Source organism: Melanaphis sacchari, unplaced genomic scaffold (assembly GCF_002803265.2).
Source record: "Melanaphis sacchari strain LSU unplaced genomic scaffold, SCAv2.0 Contig22_pilon_pilon, whole genome shotgun sequence".
Taxonomy (NCBI): domain Eukaryota; kingdom Metazoa; phylum Arthropoda; class Insecta; order Hemiptera; family Aphididae; genus Melanaphis; species Melanaphis sacchari.
Genome location: NW_020271107.1, coordinates 2,860,432 through 2,884,901, shown reverse-complemented (window position 1 = coordinate 2,884,901; position 24,470 = coordinate 2,860,432). Strand labels below are relative to the sequence as shown.

The following is a 24,470-nucleotide window of genomic DNA, read 5'->3' as shown; positions in this document are numbered from 1 at the left end:
AGTGTAAGGGACAAGTGTCCTAAAAAAAATGATTTGATATAAACTATGTTTAATCAAATATAATAACCAAAAATTATTCGTATAACTGTCTATGAAGTTTAGTCGAATAATTTTTTATTCGAATACCATAGTTGAAAATCATTCGAATAATTATCTAGATAAAATTTTTTCAACACTGTTACAGGGGGGGGGGGGCAGATGAGCAGTTGATAACCTTTTTTTTTGCTTTTTCGATTTTATAGTTTGGTGGTTTAAGAAATAGAATTTAGTTTGAAGTGTAAGGGGACAAGTGTCCCCTGCCCCATCCTAGCTACACCCATTACTAGCTGTATTACCCATCCAAATTCTTTCCGGTTAAAATGAATCTATCTTTCGTTTACCGTTTTTTTTCGAGTACCTCTATAATAAAATATAGATTATAAAGCAACACCTTGTACATGTCACTATGTCAGTCGAGTTTTGATATTCACATAACATTCCTTCCCCGTCCAAATCAAAATGACATGAAGCAGACAGAAGTATGCAAGTGAGAAAGCTACAGCATCCTAGAAAATTGAGATTTTTAAACATTTCTTTTCATAAATTTCTTTTTACGACCATATCCATGAATATACAAGTTCACAATTTTAAAATTCTTACAATAATTCTTCTCCCCATAAAAGCAGGTTAAATGAAGAATACACTGAAACAGCTAGCAATAGGTCTCTCTAACTCAATCCAATTTTTAAAATTAACTTTTAATTTTGCAAATTTAAATTAAAGAAAAATTAGAAATCATTTCTGGATCGTTAAACAGAACTAGTTCACCCTAATTACATTTGGTTGTAAATATACTTATTTTTACTTCAATATGATAAATTAATTATACACATACGTAATACATGAAAATGAAATAAAATAATTGTATGTATATATACATTATAGTATAATACGTACATTAAATATAGGTAACAAAAATCATTTATCCGTAGTTAATGTAACTTACCTACATGGGCATATGTTATTATCACTAAATATATTTGAAATGTTTCCCGTTGATTTGGATAGAGTTAGCGATTTTAAGTTGCCAAAACAAAGCCTTAATATTCTCAAATTTTGTGTTACGTAATATGAAATTAATTTCAATAAACCAAGTTTTTTATTTTTTAGCAGTAGAAATTTTTAAGAGTTAGCATGAGGTAGTTACAACTTACAAGTATGAAAATACATTTATTTAAGTGCTATAGTATAAGTAATTACTGGACAATGATATTTTTAGTAGTGGATCTATTGTATCGAAATAATATATGGTGATACTATTAATCAGTGGTATGATTTTAATACTAAGTTAATTACCTATAAGGCTTTTAGAATGGCTAATTAATGTTTTCTATAGGTAGTTAAAATAAAACTATTGAGATAATGAGATTGTCTTTTAAAATCAAAAACTATGTAAAATATAAGACTTTATAAGAACCATAAGTACCTACGAAAAACATATCATAAAATACATTCAATCAATTATTAAATCACTATTTTGTACAAAAATAATGTATCTAGATTAAATTATTTAAAAATATTGTGTTATATCTACTGCGAGTACTAACATATCTAATTTATGATTTTTTTTTTTTTAAATTTATGATTTTAATACAGATAATTGTCAATTAATAACTAAATAGGTACCCACCTAAAATATATACCATACAGATGTTTTACATATTTTACTGATTTATGTATTAATTTTATTTATTTAGATGTTATTGAAATCGAGCCCATAACGTTCACAGTTAATTTCTATTACTTTCAATACAGAATTCGAGAAATAAGTCAAACATTTTTTTTTTTTTTGTTACTATAATTAACTCACTCATTATTATATCATAAAAATATATAACGAATGTAAGGATAATATTTTTTTATAAACGTAGGCAATTTTAACGCACTTCGTAGTACGTACTATTCACTATCCTAATTGAATTAAGAATATATCTATTAATATGAGCAGCTCATATTCAGCAAACGATACAGTGTTACAACTAAGTGTGGGAAAATTGAACAGTGATCAGAAAAAATATCCCAATTATAAATCAAAAATTCTACGATGGGTAAGCATTGAATATTATTTATATTTCCGAAATTAAATTTTAGATACTTAATCAATTATAAACAAAACAGTATAACACACATATACATATATAAATCATTAATTATCAAATACCATTATACGTATTATATTAAATAATAAATTTTATTTTATTTTTTATTATTATTACGGAGTATTGATGATATTACTACGTATAATAAACTTAATTTACCTGTAATAATGTCTTATTTACATCATTAATCCAGTCAAACAAAATATTTTATTTACATGAAATATGAAATAAGTAAATTTATTGATTTACGCCGAAATTTGGTAAAATCGACAATATCGACAGAGTAAGATCAATTTTTAACAATATTCAGTGATAAATCTAAAGTTATTTAACAGAGGGAAAAGATTATAATATATAAGTGATATACTAATAAATATTAATACTATTTTATTTAATGAAGACATGATAGTATGTCCGTGTTCATGTAAATTGGCAAAGACATTGATTTTTTGGTCTCACACGAATGGACACTGAAAAAAAAAATCAAATCGTAATATAATATTTATATAATATATATATGATCGTATTAAAATGTGCGTAATTTCTGATTATTATTTATATTATTTATAAAGACAAAGCAAAAATTTGTGAATTACGCCTTCCATTTACCTTTAAAAACGAATTTTTACGCGATTCACAGTGTCTTCCAAAGTTTGACCGTGATAAAAAGTTGTGGCTATGTCTAAGTAATAAGTATGTGTAAGAATTAATTCAAATTGAATTGATCAACCAATTTTAATTCCTAAATTAATCATAAAAAATTATAAACTCAAGTAGATAAAAACATGTCATTACCCAAATTTATCACAAAAAACTTTAAAATAAATGTATAAATGTATTACTAAAACTTACTTATATGTTACATTGTTCAGTAATTATTCATCAGTTATTATTATTTATTTTAGACAAACGACTATATTCAAAAATACAATTATTGATTAATACAAAATTAAAATAACTACAGTTATTAATAATTAATGTGCATGACAACACAGTTAATTTATGTGAATTCAATTGAACGCTGACTAATATTTGATGTCTTTGACAAACTATCAATAAGCTATTAATAATACTTGCTTGTTGTTTTTTTTAAGTTCAGAAGATTAAAGAACTCATCAATTAAAAAGAAAATCGTTTGTTTCATAATCATTGTGATTTGTTGTTTATTTTTTTACCTAAAAAATGATAATCCAGAGCAATCATACAAGGCCAACAAAGACTTTAAAAACTCATTAGATGGCAACGGTTATAAACAACAAAACGAAAAAGACCGTACAATTTTTGCTGATTTGTCAAAAAATATAAAGAAAAATAAAATGTAATCAAAATTCAAGTCTTCTTAAACTAATTAGATTGGCTTGTTCGACGTATTTTATTTTAATATAAATTATAAATGTCATACAATATGTTTAATTAAAAATATACTAGTAATTGGATAAGGTTTTATTTATTTATTTTTACAACCAATATACAATTTATGATAATTGGAACTTGGAAGTAAGTATGTGAGATAAAAAGAAGATACATAGTTATATTTGCAAAAAAAAAAAACAAGGAAAATACATATAATACTTAGAATATTGAGTTGAGAACTTAAAAATCACTCATTAATGACATGTACAAAGTATAATTGAATATGATTAAAATTTTTTTTTTTGTCTTTTATCGATTTATGTTTTGTAATTTTCTACAGTTATTATCTTTTATATTATCATAATATTAATGTATCTACATATTATATTTTAGATATTCAATAATAAATCTATATAACTTAAATAACTTAAGATTCAAGAGTAAAATTTCACCAATAATAATAAATAATAATAATATTCAATTATTTAATTTAGCATTACATAGCTTTTTATCTATGTAATCATGTCATAAATAAATGGTTAACATTAAAATATAAAACAGTGTAAATAAAAACAAGACATATTGATTTATAAAGATTTTTTATTTTTACCATTTCCTTCATAATAAATATAAAATAATATGTAAAGTTTAAGTATAATTTATTTACAAAAATTGTAGGAACAATTGGTAATATAATCTGAGGTAGATGATAATTATTGAAGTCAATACTAGTAAATAATAATAAGTAACCAAAATTGAATTTAGAAAAAAAAAAGTGCAGAATATTTATATTAGCTAGCTAGTAGGCGTTTTCTCTTAGTATTTGATTGAATACAATAAAAAAATAAAATAATACATACACAATGGATACACATTATATAACTATTACTTATTAGTTTAAAATTTAAATAGTCAAAATGGATATAAACTATTTATCATGACAGGTATAACAAATACAGTTTTTTTTAGAACTTTATTATAAATTGTATTATTGATGCAATTTTCATTCTGCAACTTAATCACTCCACTTCACAAAAACAATTAATTTTAATAAAAATATAAAAAATTAAATAAATATTTTATATTAGACTGATACTTCATAATATAGATCATTTAAAAGGGAATACCAAATGGCTAACCAATAATAATATTAAAGTACTCACACACATGGCATACATTTATTATACTTCAATATTTATTTAGATTACTATAGATTTATACTCAAATTATTTAACTACTAATCTTACATGAATAAAATTAATATACCTAAATATTTTAATAACAATTAGTTGTTATCAGAAGTTTCAAAATTTGTGTTTAATTTGACAACTAATATTTGGTTTATAATAGAAATTAAAATTGTTCATGATAATTTCCAGGGACAGAACTCTTTCAGCACCTAGCGTAAGAATTATTTTAGCACCTCTCCCTCTGTTCAAATTCTAATTTTGACCTTTCACACATATTTCTGATTTAGGCGCTTTGGGGGCTGTAATACACATCGACCTTTTCTAAAGCCGGTCCTGACAACAGTACAGCCATATGAGTGTTTAATCAATGTTCCAAAAGTGTACTTTGATAATTTTAACAAATAAAGTTGTATATACTATATACCACTTAAATAAATTTATAAATTTAATTAATTAAAAATGTATAAGAATACCAACTCCACTGATTATAATTAATCATTTCATCACATTACCATCTGTCCCACTGTATACAAATATTATTTGAATCTGTTGATATCAATAGTTGTCATATAATGTTTAAGTTATTTATTTTAAAATTTACTGATAAATTTAAAAAAAATCAAAATTTTACACCATAGTCTTATATATTTTAATATACTCACACAAAACAGTAAATTTGTAATAATACTAATATTAAAGAATACAAATAAAAGAAGAGATTCTTGAATTTATACCACTTACTTATAAAATAAAAAATTAAAATGATAAACTCTAAAAAAAAAATATACAGAATAAAAAAGTATATAAGGTTAAACATACAAAAAACCTTTATATTATGTACACAATTTTAAGGTTAGCTTTATTTGGACACTCAACTATCACAATTCAGTCCAAATTGTTTACAAAATTGATTTATAATACTATTAACATATTTTCAACCTTCAATGTACACACAGTACTCACATAAATATTAAAATATTGTCTGGATAAAAATATGTTTTATATTGTCATACATTATTAAGTTAAAGCATAATAAATAAAAACAGAACACAGAATACATATTAACAGAACAAACAGAGGCATGTACTATAGGTTATACATTTTGGTGATAATATACTTTAATATGTAAGTTCCACAAGTGGAAGCAAAATAAAACTGATATGTGTATCACACTATAACTCTTTATATACATGGTGGACAGTATTTTCTACTCGGACAAATAAGAAGATATGATAACTTATAATAAAATACAAAAAAAAAAAAAAAAAATTAAAAAAATGGCACAATTGTTAATTTATGATATATTATACTTCTAAAGGTGAGAAGTTTCTACATGATGATAATTAATAACCAAAAGCAATTATGCAAATAATATAAAATTATTAATTATTGTTGTTCAATATAATTATGGGTTTTCCAATGGAAAATAACAAAAAAAATTATTCCTCAGGATGAAACTTAAACACAATAATATTATAAGTAGTTAAAGTAATTTAAAAATTACAATTTTCATTTTAAAATAATAGAACCATTTTATAACACAAATTAATCAATTAGGTTCTTTAAAAATCACAGATTTAATAGAACTTTAAGATATGATTATGAAGTGTAATTTGTTGTATTTTTAATTTAATGATAGCATTGTAATATAAAATTATAATGTAAGACTATAGTTACTCAATTATAACTAAAAATAATAAACTTAAAGGGGATGGAATAGCTTCATTACATTATTGAACATTCGCAGCATTGCATGGCAAAGTATAAACACTCCATGCCACAACTAGTTTTGTCAATATCGTCATCAACTGGGTGTTCCTTAACAATACCGTTGGAAGGTTTGTCTCCAGCTCCACCAGATTTTCCATCACCATTACTCATATTGACAGGTCCATCTGCATCGTCCTTGGCTATCATTGGCTGATGAAACTCGGCAAGTTCAATTACTGATTCCTCACTGTCACGTTTTGCAGAATCTGCACTATTCAGACTATCAACCGAAGAATTGTCACCACCATTGGTCATCAATGTATGATTTGTAACGCTAATGTTGGCCTTACGGAACTGAAAAAAAAAAATGTTTACAAAAAAGAACAACAATATTTTACCTTTCCAGTCATTAAATTGACTGTATTAGATTCTAAACATTCTAAAATTTTAAAATCTCTGATCTCTGATTTTTAAAAATAATTACCGTAGGATAATTAGGTTTATTTTTATAATTTTAATGATGTCTCTCATAAATAAGGATGATAAGTAAAATAATAACAAAAAAAAAAAAAATTATCACACTGACCAGTTCGTTGTTTGTGGGACCGTCACTGGTGGTCGGAGCTTCTGTGATCACCTCGACGGGACCGTCGGTGTTTGCCTGAGTGCCTCGGTCCATGGTCTGCGGCCGGTTGTTAACGTTTTCCAGGAGCAAACGACCGGGCCGTGGATTCTGCCGGGAATGGAGCACAGACGCTATGAACGGGTCCGATGGTGGCTGAACGTTATGATGGAGTGTTGCTGCAGCAACGGCTGCGGCAGAGATGGCTGTAGTGGCTTTAGTGGTGAACGACGACGGCGACGAAGACGACGATGACGACGACCTTTTCTCCGACTCGATCAACCTGCAGACACGCAAAACGATTTTAGAACGAGAAAAATTTCAACAAAAAGACTAATCAGCCGCGCCAAAATCGTACTTAAACGTAATAACATTATTATTTTTATTGCTGTTGTGTTTTTCGTAGTGATCTTTCCACAGAAAATAGATCAACAGGTGCAAACATACGAGTTGAAAATCGTACAGAAAAGGTACGTTGTTCATGGTAATAACTAATATTATTAGTTAATACGATAAATTACGTTAAATTTACAACACACAACGATCTAATAAAATTATATTTGGAGTCCGTATAACTACCACAACTGGTTTACATAAGAAATACTTTACGACTGTGCGATAAATATTAATAAACTACCAGGCACTAAATCATATTTTAAAATGCACCGTGTAATAATAATAATAATAATAATAATAATGCAAGACGATGGGTTTGTGCGTGGTTTTCGTTTTCCCCTCCGATAACTCTGCGATATCTATAACAGTGTAAAGTATTATATTTTATTATTATTATACGACCGAGAAGGAACCGACTACCCAAGTACCGCCACCGAATCGTATGCCAAACGATCTCGGGTTACATAGATTGTGCATTACACTGGTTGGGTGTTGTTCGTCAATAAGAAACATTCACATGCAAAACTAAATGAAACAGTTTGTCGATTAAGCAAATTATTATTACACGTGGAAATCCGAGAGTCGACAGACGATTCCACAATTTACGGAATATATTACAATGACCGATATTATAGTGATTATTGATTACAATAACATTACACAATCTTTATTATTATTGATGGTTGGGCATATTAATATAATGACTAAATGTTGTTTCATTTTTAATCTACTGCTGGCTCTTGTGCTGTAAAACAATAAAAATAATTCATATTATAGCCATTAGGGTTGAAGTTTATAACATTGTGTATGTATATCCGCGTGTAAACGTTTATTTTTAAATTTCAGAAATCTTATCGGTCGACCTCTGGCAACTATTGCACACCTGTTGCACTGTGCTTATATTATACATATAGTCCAACACGTTAACGTTGAACATTGTCTAAACTGTGGAAAAAGGTCACTAATCAGTGCTCAATGCCTCAATGTACGCACAGAACTATATTTTACCGAGGATGTCTTGACTTTAAGGAGATAATCCTTCCCCTCTCAATTATATTTTTTGTTTAGATTTTTTTCTCGTTTCAGGTTCTACATAGGTAAATTGATATAAATGTGAATACCTAGTATGACTAACTACATTTACGGACTTATGATAATTGATAATAAAAAGTAAAGTACAAGTAATTCACATCATACGCTTATTTCATTAATAAATTGCATAAAAACAAACGTACAAACGTACACCTACGCGTTGTAAAATGTCAGTATTTTTTTACGATTGTTATTGTGTCATTTATACATTGTATCATGTTAATCTTATTTTAATTGTATATTTATCTAAATAAATTTATAAAATATTACGTTTATCTAAATAAATTATGGTTTTTTTTTTTAATAAACATTGTTAGTGCATAGGAAATGAAGTCCCTATTCCTTGTTGAAACAATATGACTAAATAACTTACAATAATAGTAAAATGAACAAAATATTTTAAATTATATGAATAATTAAAAACCAGGAAACTCGTTCTTCTACGTAATATATATTTCGAGCTAACCCCCCTAGTTACTGTAATGGATGTGTTAAATATGAATTAATGAATAAATAAACGAAAAATGATTCTGAGTGAAGACAGATATACACATCGATCCATAAATTAAATTATAATTATGTAAAATCGAATAAATAAAAAATAAAAAAAATGAAACAGATGATAAAAATGTCCTTATTGTTAAAAATGTATTATCATATATTACTTTATAAATTTTAATGTACTTAAGATTAAAAAGAAAAAAACCATTCTTCAACCAATATCTCAACATATTTTATTGTTTGAAAATTTTACTAGAATTATTTTCATCAATTTGCATGTATTTCACATTTGCACGATGACAACATAAATATTGACACATTATGCGTATTCATGCTATTAAAACTGTACGTACTTTGGAATGTGTATAGTCGTACTGCCGCTGACAATTTCATGATATTGTAATAATGAGCGTAATGCCGTCATAGCAGCAATGAATAGGTCAAAATAATCAAATTGAGATATTTATATCTTAATTGACGGTTTAAAATATATATACGTAATGATATTATTTTATAATCACCGCTGGTTACCAACGTATAGATTAATTAAACACAACAATACCTGTAGTTGTCCCCGTAACGACATGTAAGCTTTAGATAATGCAAGCTGCACAACTATCAGTAAGTTACCTTGTTATACTTAAGTAAAATATAAGTAAAAGTCTTACGTTTCAAGACGATACGACAGCTTTATCGTATGGTGTCAAAAAGCTGAGCTTTATCCAAAATTACTTGGTACGTGAATAATATTATAATCACAACTGCCATTTAGAATACGATAAATAAAAACACAAGACACTTTAAATGATGAAGCTGTGATACGCTTTTAGTAGTATTATTACAAATTGCTTATTATCAGCGAATCAGTTTACTTTATATTCAAGGCGCACTATATAGGCAGTAAATTTATACGAGTGTATGTGTTGGAGTGTGAAAACTGTAAATAATATAATATTACAAAAAATGTTAATTAACATATTTAGATTTTAGAGTGACTTCGCATGAACAACCACGTAAAAGATGCTATACCTTGTAGTTTTTGCATACATAAGCCCATATTATAAAAATACAAATTATATCAAATGGCATGATAAAAATTGTTTCTGTATTATAGTTAGGTGAAGTTTTTCGATTTCTGTAAATATGTTTGTTAAATCGTTTTTAACTATTTAAAAATGCACCAAATAATAGAGATTAAACCAAACGAAAATTCTCTGAAATTTAATTTTACTAGTTTTTATATTTGGCGGTAAGTAGATCAAATAATTTCGGTAAAATAAACACGACCAACGACGTACAACTTTAATTATAATAATCTTAAAGTATCAAATATTAAAATATTCAGATAGTTACTTGATATATGTATGAAACATGAAACCAAAATTTGAATAGTTTCAAATCTTTCAATGAATTTACCATTATACACATAATATTAAATATTCTTAATATAAGTATGCATATAACGGTAAATTATATATATTTACACTTTATCATAAAATATTTTTAAACACATTTTACAGTAAAATATTTAATTTAAATTTTATTTGAACTAGAAAGAAGAAGTAAAGATTTATCCAAATCAAAACTAACAACTATTATTACAAATGATTACATTTTATTTTTACCTATCAACGATTATACTTAATGAACTCATAATTGTACTAATTTAAAATTTGTATTTTAATACGTCCGTGCAGATATTTCTGAGTTACACGTATTCAGTCCTAAATAATGACTTAGATTTTAGTTATTACATAATAACCACTGTAAAACTGGAAATAGGTCACAATTTATAAGTTATAAGATATTTGAATTATTTAATAGACACATGTCACATATAGAGTAGGTGCCGTCAAACGTTAAACGTTAATAAGGAGACACTGAAACACTGTAACAGGGCTAGCAAAACACAATAATCGAAAAATTCAGATAGAAAGTTTTATTAAGAAAAAAATTCACCCGTTGAATAAATAAAACATTTTTTTTCTATTGTCCTTGTAATTTTATTTATAAAATAAATTGAATTTACAAATCTTATAATAAATGACAATTAATGCACGTTTGTGAAATTATTTAAATATATAACAATTAATAAGTATAAAATTTATATTTCTAGTTGTATGTGTATATACCAAGTTTTTAAATCAAATAAAGATAATGATAAAATTTCATTGCATTATACTTATAATATTATGCAAAAAATTTCAAAACATTATTCCATGAAAATTTTTAAAAATATTAATTCGAGTTGTACAATATTGTACTACTTGAATACAAATATTGTCATACTGCTAAAAATAATTATACGAAGACATAAAGCATATCAAACAAGACATTAACAAGAATGATAATTTGAGATTTTTAATATTCTAGGACAATGTTTTAATTTCCAAAAAAACCAGAAAAAAGATATCACCATAAATTTTAATCATAAGTAAATTTAATCTAATATTTAAACTAATAAAGCCAAAAGAGAACTTTTAAACGCAAATTTGCATTTAAAAGGCGGAGATACAATTAAAATATTTTTTTCTCCAGTATTCGTAAAAATAAGCCTAAGAGTCATAGCGTAATTTAAAGATAATACCATAAAAAATTTGTTGACAAGAAACATTTTTTCTCTCAAATTGTTATTACATTAGATGGTCGTTAGTATTAAATAAAAATCAATACATTCAACACTGTCTTCAAACTATTAAAAATAGATTACCTTAATGGTAAACCAATATCTAGTTTTTGGTATTTTAAGTTTTAGTAAAATTAACATACCGCAAAGGTACAATAATTATTAATAATTGTCAACATAATGTTTAAACAGATAAAAATAAAAATGTTTAACATTAAAAATATATACTAACTACCCATTTACCTTTACATCATATATTCCTATATACTTTACAAATATTTATATTTTATAAAAACTATAAAATAATAAAAATGAAAATAGTAAAAATAAATATTAGTGTCATGATTTATTTTTATTAGACAAGAATGAAGTAATACAATTAAAAAATACCATTGAATTAAGTCTAAATATATGTTGTTAATCGCTAAAAAATAAATACATATATGAAATTAGAATACGGGCAATTATTTTAATAATAACACTAATTACTAGAAATCAATTAATATTTATTTATGAAACATTTAATATACATGTCTTTTTCAACATGTTAAATTATCCTCACATTTACACCCTTAAGTTGATCATTTTGAAATTATAAACATTCTGTATTTTCACCAGTAAAAGAATACCACTGTATTTATGTACAGAGTGCATGTATTCTTTTTAAATCAGTAGGGTGGAAAAATGTGATTTTAAATTCTAAAATGTGTTATTTTAGAAAAAAACTTTTTTGAAAAAAAATATACTAAACTCAAACGAATACTTAGGGTCATCTTAAGGATACAATTGTGTTTTTACTAAATTTTACTTATAGTTTATTGAAATTATTAGGTTAATAATAATTTATTATTTTTGTAATATATATAACTATATTTTATAATAATCTCATGCACGTATGTTTCTACAAGGCACTTAGACGTACATTTAATTGACCACTGATTAACATAGTACTAGGAATTAAAATACATTGCAAAATAATTGCATAGTTTATACGAATTATTTGATAAGATTTAGGAATTATCTGTTTACATTAATAGTGGACAGCAATAGAATAATAAGCTATCAATTAAAAATTCATCGTTTTATATGAATAGTTTTTTTTTTTTAATTTAAAATAAATAGCTTATACTTTTTAGTATTTATAAATATACATATTTATATTACAGCACTACCTATCGTATTTTAAAAAGAGTTATTGGAGGACTAACTTCACATCTTCTTCATAGTACATACTTCAAAAAATATTTTTCTACAGATAATTATTTTTAAAAGTTATTTTACAGTAAAAATATATATCATTATATAGAAAAGGTTTTATATTTTTAATTGTATTATAGTTTTATTGTTTGGACTGTACAAAGTAATTTTACGTAAGTTACATCTGTTTAAAAAGAAAAAAGAAAAAAAATTGTTTTATACGTACGAGTTTTTTTTATTATGAGGTAATATCATTCTTTATTTTATATACATCAAAGTAGAGTATATATTATTACTTGTTGAATTTATTATTGTAAGCGCATCCGAAGTTACACACAATACACAGTAAGTATACCTACATACATTTTATTCAAACATATAATAATCATCTGTCGGTCAGAATTTGATTTATTCACATTACAAATGTTTTACGTCATAATTATTTCGATAACAGTGTATATATTATATTGTTTTTTATTAAAATTGTTTAAAAATATTAATATACATGATTATATATATATATTCAATTTAGCACGACTATTAGTAGTTTCTAAATAATAATTTTATTATTCTGAAATAGTGCGTGAAATGTAAAATATTTTATCGTAGCGGGGAAAGAAAAGATATTTGATACACAATGTTAAGTTTCCAGTTAGTCCGTCCTGATGTACACTGCGCATATAGGTACCCAAAATACATAAAATATCGTTTTCAAAAAGGGCACGGTCGTTGTTTGATCGAGGAAAAAATCCATTAACACGGACGACGCGACGAACATCAATAACAATAATAATACCTAACATAATGATATTGCACAACCCGATCCATAATAACGTGGATACAGGACGCGTACAACAACGCACACCTCCACATTAACCATTAACCTGCCCGCGGTCAGTGTCTATTATGTACAGAAACGTCCGACGACTTACCTCAACGGTGTCCACAACAACGACATTATGCACCCCAAAGCAATAAATCTGTACTAATATGTACACAACGATGATGATTTTAATATTACAACGACGAAATCGCGGCGGTGGTCGTGTCGCAGCAGTGCATTGAAATAAAACGTCGATAGATTAGCGCGTTGAGTATACAATACAATATTAATAAATGTTTATACAGGACGTTATTATTGCATTGGTACTATCATGTTTTCATATACAGGAGTCAAGAGCTACACGTCGGCTGCAGGAAGAGATGTAGTTATTTATGTTGTGATTATCTTCGCCGGTCTACTAGGGTAGGAAGTTCAATAAGGATTTCACGAATTGCGTAACGCACCGATTGAAAAATAAACGAAATTGGTAGGTAAGTACAATTGATTTTGAAAATTCGTGTAAACCATGCTAAAGATCGTCTGTTGAAATACTATATTATGTGAAAAAAATAAACAAACAAACGTTTTAGTGTATTATATCGTATTTGAATATTGTATTATTATTATTTTTTCGCGGTACCGCCGGCACTCCACTTTATTACAGCATCAACGCGATGTAATAACACTAATAATAATAATGGGTAGATACGATGTTGCACTTTATCAGTATCACAATACGACACGACGATGACAACGACGGTGACGACGGTAGGTAGCGAACTGTGGACGTCACGTCGGAGGAGACGTTTGGAACAAAATTAAGACAATAAAAAGAAGAAGTAACGCGTCAGTGATTTATTATTATTTTTTATTTCGCGACAACGAAGTAGGTGTATACTGCTCACGGCGGCGTCCGTATCCGAGTAGGCGAACGTCTATAATATCTATATTGATATATTGGACGTCGGCGTTAACTGTTAACTGGTACCTTATAGATATAATATCATAATATAGTGTACCATGCGAATGACCGTGATAATAATAAATAGTAATAAAGAGTGCCGCAAATACTTAAACTAAAAGACGTGATTTCTGTGGCCAGTATATAATATTTTATAGTATATTATAGATACTTACAATAAGCGCACGTGATATTTTTCGCAACGGGTTAAATTGAAAATAATCGTTTTAATTGCATTGATATAAATAAAAAAATACACACACACACACACATTGACACATACAACAATATAATATTGCGTGCATGCACGTTGTGTACAATTGCAGTACAAATAACATTGCATGTAACTTTGGTGCAATAATTGTTATGACGAGTTTTCAAAAATGAGACCTGTTGAGTGCTTACGTATGCGTACAGTAATGGCACGACATCGACAACGAAAAATTACTCTACAATAATTGAATTTTAATACTTAGTTTTTAATATGATGTGCTCTTATTATACCCAATTTCATCTTTATAATTTATATTACATGTCACATAATTTAACCATTTTCAGAACTTGGAAGTAGGTAGGTAATAATCAAACGATTCAGAGTTTTATATTCTATAATTGAGTGGTCAAACCCCGCTTCAGGTACACCATTTTAGAAAAAATGGATTCTTTTATCAAAACTTAAATATACTTATTTAAAACACAATAAATGAACTAGTCCACGTTTTTAGCTACAAATATATAACGTTTATTGTTTTGCTTTATAAATATTTATGTTGATATATTATGGTATTTTTGTTATTTATATGATTTATCACTCATTGATCATGTATAATATCATAAAAGGATAATATCTAAAACTGTAATTTAATATGCAGATTTAATTACTTGTGTTGCAATAAAGATCATAAATCAAATCTATCAGAATTACGTTGTGTATGTCTATAGCTAAGTTAGGTATATCAGATGTATGAATATTTTGAATAGATAGTATATTCAGACTATAATATATTAATATATTATGTTTAAACATCATTGTCAACAAGACAAAATATTTTGCAAATAATTCATTTACACGCAGAGGTTATTATTATGAAAAATGATAACATTGTTCGTCCTATAGCCATGAATTTATAATTAATCGAATTATAAATAATCTAAATTAATTATTATACTTCGCAATTTATTTTTTTACAGTTATTTGATACATGTACATAGAATTTATTTATTAATAATAATTCAAAATAATTGAACCAAATAAACCTGCATTATAAACATTATAAAAAAAAAACTTGATTCGTATTTATCTTGTACATAATATGGAAACGTATTAGGTACTTATGTATAAAATATAAATTTTACTACTCTTAAAATAAAATTAAAATCAATTTGGATTTTGAATGACAGTATGAAATATTTTATATATTTTACTTGTATATTATCTTTGATTTAATCTTTAAGGCCTGGTTATTCGATTATTCTTGTTACTTTTTTGATAAAAGAACTAAACCTAAGAAAAATATATTTATACGTAATAGGTATTTTTAGCTATATCACTGAAACTGCCCGGATTAAAATTGATCTATCTATTATAAAAAAATAAAACATTGAAATTAGCTATACATATATGAGGATTTTTATAAAGTTTCCATGTTAGTAAACAAATAACTATAATACAATACAAAAACTTACATCCAATATTATAATCAATTTTATTTTCTATAACCAATGACAACTTTATAACATATAGCCTACATAAAAAATGTAGGTTTTTAAAAAAATATTCGAATTTCGCGAATTAAAATACAATTCATAAGAGAAAGAGAGCATTTTATTGATTCAATATTAAGGGGTTGAATTCCAAACTGAAAAGTAACTATTACGACCTGTTAGTGAGTAAAGACCTTTGTTTGTAAACTCAAATAACACTTGAAAAAAATTTAGTGTTAGTTGGTCAAAAGCTAAATTTAAAGAAACATCAGACAAACATTTGATTTTATAAAATAAAAAAAAGTTAACTTAAACATTCTTAAGTGTTACAAACCAGAGGTAAAGTGTTTAATTTTCTATTTTTAAACTCTAAAACTTTTCACGGACGAGTAAAGTCGAACACTGCTGCAAAGATTTGAAAATTACTCATTGATATTTATAAAAAAAACAAATGCAGAATTTAATTTTTTTTTCAATAATTTTAATATTATAGTAAATTAGTTTATTATTAAATTTAAGGAAATAAGTATTATCCAAGAGATTTCAATGAAAGTCTACAATAGTATATTTTAGGAGAACAACACCATGGATAATATTTTTACATTTAAACCTAATAATAGACTATAATAATTCACTAAATAATATTGAAATTAAAATTGATTCTTTGAAACGTTAATTTACCATGCAGTACGTTAAATATAAAACAGAGACAAAACATGCAAGTATAGTCTCATCTTAACATAATAACTAACCCGTACAATAATTCAAATTAGCATGAGTAAATAATGACTCAGTAGTCAGTAGTCACCATCCGTCATTGAATGCGGGTATAATCCTAGTCGTTGCAAATTTGTGATATTATTACCAGAATAATTATTTACCTCGATGACCTAATTGTATCAGACATATACATAGGTTGAAAATAGGTAGTTATGTAGAATATATAAGCTAATTTCAGTTTATTAACCTTGTATACCTAAAGGCGACAACAGTGAAAAAAGCACTTTAATTAAAATACGAGTATATGAATATATAAAAACACTAAAAATGAGTTAATTGATAATAAATTTCACGCACTAAAATCAAAAATGCTAAATAATAAATATGTTATTATCTACGATATACATATTACTATATTAGTAAATATAGCATATTACATAAGAAGTATAATGTGGACCGATTTCCTAAGCGGTGTGTAAGTCTTATACATGCGTCCATTGACACGCCTGCACGATGGATGTATAATATCCATGACAAAAAATATCTCGCCGGTAAACCATACAAAAATTGTACACACAATAATAGATATAATACATAATAAAATATAATTCACATAATGTCCCGTGACTAAGCAGGTGAAAACTATACCGCACATTTTCAACGAAAAACCTACCGGACCATAAAGAAATTCACAACGGGGTTCGCTGTATAGTAATATGTATACAAGTACTAAATACGTCTAAATACTAAAAGAACGCGCGCCATAATACGCAATACCCGATGTATATAGAACGATATGACATATTAGGTATATCCTGTACATCAGACACATGGTGACACACAATGGTGTTGAAGGAAGTTTCTCTAAATATAATATGCCAAGTTTGATTTTCTACGGCTCTATAATTCCCTTTTAAAACGACGTTTAAAACACACGACAATAGCTTTTTCGTTTTTCCCGCATAGAATATAGGAACGTAGGGAGTTACGAAAAAATTTAAAAAAACCTTTTACTGCTGAGTGCTGCAGATGTTTTAGTTGGTGCGCGGGTTGCAAACTTACGTTTTGTTTTCTACGAGTTAATTGTAAATTATAATAATTAGTAATATATAGTACACATATTATATACGAATATAATATATGTCATGAAGTAAATATCATGTATATATTTAACAGGCTATGCTAATTTCCTTTATTCGTTTGTGATTATTTATTTATTTTTTTTAAAATATTGGTATGCATATATGTTTTTAAATAGATTACGACGTATTTTATAACACTAATATTTTACAAGACAATATTTCAGGTTACTTTTATTTTTTTTTTACCACAGAATTAATCAGATTGTTTAGGTTTAAACAATTACTAATATTTTGAATTTTATAACTAAAAGCATTTTCTAAAATGTTGACAAATAACTTTCAACAACTGAATAAAAATAAATTGATAAGGTAAAATATTATTTTCATTAAAAAAAATTAAAATTTTTAAATATTTTAATGTGATAATAATATGACAAATTTCATAAGATACTCGTTTTATCTAAATTTTAATGCTTACTTTTATAAATGAAACTATTCGTTATACTATTCGATACTACAAACATATGTATATCATCATCTGTAGAAAAGTATTCTGCTTCCGAGAATGCAATTAAAACAAATGGATTTTTTTTATGAAATTAATGTTGTGTTCAAAAGTTTAAATTGTATAATTTTTTTTTCTAACCCCAAAAACTAATACACGCATAGTGTATTATGATTTAATAGCATTCAGGGTAGGGGGAGAATTACGCAATAAGGCTGTTTTATTTTTTTGGTACATGCAGCAGCTGTCTTTTTAACCTCATGAGAACCACTGAAAATCTATTGAAAGACTGGTGGTTTTTTTTTCATCCACACTCGCCGGACGCCTCGTACAGTGTTAATAATCCGTCATGATATTTTGTTTCCGTTGCAACTTGCAGCACTGCGCCACTGCACGTCGCACGACACGCACACGCCGCGATTATAATATATATCTAATCCACCGGCAACTGCCGAAGTTACTATGACGCGTCGCAGCAGGCAGATACTACACGACGCCACCCGCCATTGAACGTGGCTATGCCGGGCCCGAATTTTATGAATGGAGCCTGCACGAATTTTTATTTATGAACCGTGCACGCCGCACTCACCTTAAATAATAATATGAAAATGAAACGGATACATTCGTGTATAATAACAGGCGAGAATGGGTGATGAACTTCCGCATTCGTGAGCGATTTATATTAATACAAAACGCGATTTTATGATTTTTTTTTGTTTTTATTTTACGATCTGTATAACTTGACGGGATACACAATTTATGTTTTCACATATACGATTATAGATCCTCGTATGGCGAGTATTGAGCACTATATTTTTTATTGATAAAATTAGAGGACAAAAGGTTATATAGACACATTGATTAAATAAACATTTAAAATGTAGATCAATGGCTTGGAAACATATAAGATCTTTTATTTGTAGTAAACATTAATAATTTAGTATTCTGGGAACGTAGAAAAATCAAGTATAAATACAATTTAATCTTTTCAAAACACTACCTTAAAAAAATTAACGAATCCCCCACCTCGCTTACGTATCAAACTTAATATCACAATAAAGACCTAAAATTAAAAACTGTACATAAAGTAGCAAATAGCTTTTATAAGATATTTTATGTTATATAAGCGCGTGCAATGAAATATGTATTTATAATTTATGAACAGTTAATACATGCAAAATTAAATGAAATAGCTTATCACGATAACTTGAAGTTAATCATTTGACTTTATAACCTTAAATAAAATATATCAAGAAAAATATATTCACTAATAAATAAATAATTTTAATATTTTAATTATAAGTAGGCTACATGTAATGATAATTAAAATATTACTAATAATAATAACTGGTAAAAACATAGCACAACAATAAAAGAAATTACACCTTTACAGTATTATAAATCAAACAGATAACATGTTTTATTTTACTACATTACAAACAATTATAAAGGTTTAAAATTTATACCTAAACTAACGTTAATTTTTAATCATATATTTAGTACTTTGAGTAATAAAAAATACTAATCAAATAAATTATAACAAAATTTCTATAATTTGTTAGAAGAAATCTACAACCAAAAAGTATAATTTTTTTTAATATGTTATGCAAATTATAAATATTAAAAATTTATCGTCTTGTTAGATGTACACCATAACATAATATATAACATATAAGTAAGTACTATCTTTTTAAACTTATTTTCGATAAATTATAAATTATATAGTAATTACTTTATGACCAAATAAAGAGTAATAACTAATTCAATGCTAAAATTTTTTAGTGATAAAAATTCAACAACACTTTTTTTAACTAAATGTTTGGTTCATTTTACATATGCAAGCATACGTAATAATATTCTATTAGTAAATAAAATTGTTTTAAATTAACTGAAATATCAAAATTAACTTAATTTTTATAACTTACAAGTTAAAAATTTCATAAATTATCGGATATATACAATTCAATTTAATACGAATTACTGTTACCATCAAGGTTAGATTTCTAGGTTCATTGTATCAACAATAATTGCCTAAGAATTTTACGTTTAAAAAATAAACAACTACAAAACCTCTTATCAAAAAAAATTATCTGAACCTATTAAATTGTACTTATTGTAAGATTTTCTTATACATTACTGATTAAACAAAAACAAATTGTGCAAAAAAACATACTTAAAAAAATGTATAAATACTAATTAACACTTTTACTACTTAAATTACAATTTGCAAACGTTTACTAAATATTACGTTTTTGTCCATAAATTGTAGTGATATTCCTGGTCCATAATAACAACTTCAGCATCGATCCTTTCTTTTAACTCCTCTATTAATATTTTCATCGTATTTTCCAGTTTTTTTGTCGTATTCATGTTTGAACTTAGGTATTACAAGAAAAGCAAACCTTAACAATTGAAATGAAGCAAACGATAGAATAAATAAAGCTTTAGATATTTCAAAAGCACTCGCCATTATACGCACAATACAATACGGCATTCTGATCATGACCTTGTCATACAGGACCCTTCCCCTAAAGTAAAGTGTTCCAGGGTTACCATTTATCAAAAACAAAAACTAAGTATAATTTAATTATTCTTCAAACATACGTTTCTTAAACGTATTTATAACCATTCTTAAAATGTCGATGGTTTTTTACTGAGTTATTGTGCTTATTTGTCGTATAAGCAATTATCTTAAATATAAAATTATTTTTTATAATAATTATTAGTTATCTTTACAATGATAGTGTAATTTGAAAAATTCCATATCAAAATTCAAAAATAGATACTTATCTAGATACAGTAAGTTATAGATAAAAGATTTTCCAAATTAAATTTCAAGCATTGACTTACTGTTGGTACAGACATTTATATTTGAAAAAATGTTCAGTGAATTTTTTTAGAATAAACGCTATACATATTTATTATCAACAAAATAATTTAATATTTTTCTGATTAAGTAGTAAGATAACTTTTCCATACTCTGTAATATATCAATGTTTTGTGAAATATTATCAAAATAGTTTATACAATGATATAAAATAAAATCGACAATTATATTCTATGTCGTTTCAAAGAAACAAATTCAATTCATTTTCAGGTACAATTCGATAACAGGTAAACGAAAAAATGTCATCTTGTTTCTCGTGTGAAATATTTGAAATGATTAAACCATGACCCATGACCTACATTTAAGACGTTACCTGAGATTTTTTATGATGGGAACGCCACTTAAGGACATGTTATAACAGGTAACACTAATACATTTCTATTTATAATAGAAGTAAAATTTATTGCGTTTACAGCAGAATTTAAGATTTAGATACCGTGAAAATCATAACAGAAAACGGTGTATAATAAATGATTTAAACCGAATTCTACGGTAATTAATAATATTCTAAAAACTGAGAATTATCACCAATAATATGCTTTGTATACGGTTTGGAATTGCATGTTATATATGGAAAAACATCGAGTAGGTATAATATAAATTATTGTATTATGTACCTTAAAATGTTAAAAGTTAATTAATAAAATCACATTTAAAATATAAATTCTGCGTCGAACAGTAACAAATATTATGGTAAACAGATATAATGAATCGCAGAAACGGTGTAGATGCTGTGAGATGAACACTGCTGGGTGGATTGTCACGGATAAATAACAAAGAATATTAGCATAATATACTATTTTACATTATATTCACCTAGTTATTATTATATTATGATTAAAATAATATAATAATGTGTATGTATCACATTCATCACTCATCCACATCATGTACCATGTAGTTAGTTGACGCCGTTGACGGCCTATAGTCTGTACCATCATCAGTCCAGTGTCGATGGAATGTGACAAAGGTCACGGTCAGCTGTATTATGCGCGTAAGGTACAGTCATGCTGTACACCAACAACTCGCCACATTCATGAAATCACGTGTATCTACGAAAACTGTTTAGAGAGTGTACTGTATAATAATAATATAATACACACGGATAATAATAATAATATTATTATTATTATCGTAATAGCGTCTTCTAGTCATCTCATCTTCGGGAGTATTCATTCTCAAATGTGGTTTCTTTATTCCCCAGACTAGTTCAGAAAAACCGGTTTTCCGTGTAGCGTCTAACACTCTAGCACGACGCATAAAACACACTATCTATACGCTGTAATAAAGTATTTTGATCCGTTTCTGTTTTTGTGTGGGTGATGTACGACCGTAGTAAAATAATAATACCTACACAACATTTGTATAAATAAAAAAAAAAACTGTATTTGGCAGAACACATAAATCATAATATAAAGTCGTGAAAGTCGAATGATATTTAAATTTTCCATAAGACAACGCTGCAACGAGTCCGCCGCACACAACATTATCGCCGGCACAAACTACCACCGCATCGCAACCACCCCACCGACGACGTACGCAACGCAAACGTTTTTTTTTAGCGTTCCATCCCCAATGGTCCCGAAAAAAAATCGTAAACCTTGACTTTCTTATTCGTGATAATGTAATCTTCTTTTTTTTTAATAAAGTAATATTTTTATTTGTTTAACAGTGCTTTGCGCGTTCTTATCATTAAAACGCAAGTTCTTATCACGGTTGGCAACAGAGTTGTAGTAATAGCAGTTGTACGAGTGTACAACGTGCAGTGTAAACAGTGGTCGTACGATACGCTAAGCAAATTTAACCGACAGATAAGGTGGACAAACAATCGCTGATTCGAGCAACTATTTTGATACGAGGTCGTAAAAGTAAGATAAAAATATCGAAATTCTCAAAAAAGACGACGAGGACGGCGGACTTGACACACTCGAAATGTCCGGGGAAACGGACTCACGCGGGATGTGCAGCTGTTATCTCGTACAAAAACAATAACACATTTCATAGTTCGTACGTCGTTTTCGTAACGTCAACAACCGTTTTACGATAATTATATTAATATTATGTGATATCACGCGCGCGCGTACGTCACTTGCGCGTCGTACTAGAATAAAAATAAAAACCCAATCGTTAACGGCAAGCGATAGGTAAAAAAAAAAAAAAAAAACGTAGTTATATTATACTGACGTGTTGTGATAGCCATTCTGATAGGTGAAATTTTTCGGGCTGTTATGATTCTTGTTGTTGCTGATGCTGTTGTTGTTGTAGTGTATCAATCCGTTTTTGTTCGGGCTGCCCGTCTTGTTCCTGTACGGTTCCGTCTCGAACCGGAGCACTTCCACTTTGTCGGAATACATGGCGGGGCGCGCGGCGAAAAATAAGCGTGATAATATCTACTGTCAACGGCCGACCGGGGATAACGTTGGCGTGGAAAACCGGCGTCCCGGAGAGCGGGCTGGCTTCGGGGCGAACTAAAAAAAAATCCGGCAAAACGGTTTTTTTTTTTTCAAAAATAAAAAAAAAATTATGAAGGCAGCGGTAGCGGCGGACACTGACGCACGCGTGGACGTCGGTGAATGAGATCGGCGCGGGACTGGTTTCGGTTTTCCTTTATCCGTTTCGGTCGGGCCGTCCGCCACCGCTGTGCCGACGATCGGTCGTGGGAAGGGGCAAGCCCCTCGTGGATTGTCGTCGTAACCGCCGCCGTCGTCGTCGTCGTAGTCAACATTTACCCGTAGGCGTATTGTAGGTATAAGGTATTGTAGGTAGGTGAGTGTGTGTAGTGTGTACCTCCGTCCTCCATACGCCGGTACGCAATATTTTAACAACAACTACAACAATAACAACAGCGCGTGTTGTTACTCGGACCGTGTTTATTGTGCAGGTATGCCGCGGTGTTATGATAATATAATATACGTACACCATAGGTGCCGCCGGTCGACGATACCGATAATTTTTCCCCCGGC

The 24,470-nt window shown here is 27.6% G+C and overlaps 2 protein-coding genes across 5 annotated transcripts; one reads left to right on the top strand and one right to left on the bottom strand.

Annotated features, from left to right (window-relative positions):
- The first annotated feature begins 1,819 nt into the window (after nt 1–1,819).
- Nucleotides 1,820–3,577, top strand: LOC112594368. The gene is made up of 2 exons (XM_025339125.1): nt 1,820–2,087; nt 3,233–3,577. The coding sequence occupies exons 1-2, from the start codon at nt 1,980–1,982 to the stop codon at nt 3,458–3,460; spliced, it is 336 nt and encodes a 111-aa protein (XP_025194910.1). The 5' UTR covers nt 1,820–1,979; the 3' UTR covers nt 3,461–3,577.
- Nucleotides 3,578–6,200: 2,623 nt separating this feature from the next.
- Nucleotides 6,201–24,110, bottom strand: LOC112594359 (BEACH domain-containing protein lvsA-like). Of its 4 annotated transcripts, none has more exons than XM_025339113.1 (3): nt 7,372–7,609; nt 6,978–7,296; nt 6,201–6,745 (listed from the first exon to the last, which is right to left on the bottom strand). In XM_025339113.1, the coding sequence occupies exons 1-3, from the start codon at nt 7,494–7,496 to the stop codon at nt 6,407–6,409; spliced, it is 783 nt and encodes a 260-aa protein (XP_025194898.1). In that variant the 5' UTR covers nt 7,497–7,609; the 3' UTR covers nt 6,201–6,406. The 4 variants fall into 4 exon arrangements, with proteins under 4 accessions (XP_025194898.1, XP_025194899.1, XP_025194897.1 ...); XM_025339114.1 differs by lacking the exon at nt 7,372–7,609 and adding an exon at nt 20,869–21,253 and having other exon boundaries at nt 6,202–6,745; XM_025339112.1 differs by lacking the exon at nt 7,372–7,609 and adding an exon at nt 23,692–24,110 and having other exon boundaries at nt 6,204–6,745.
- Between the last annotated feature and the right edge of the window lie 360 nt (nt 24,111–24,470).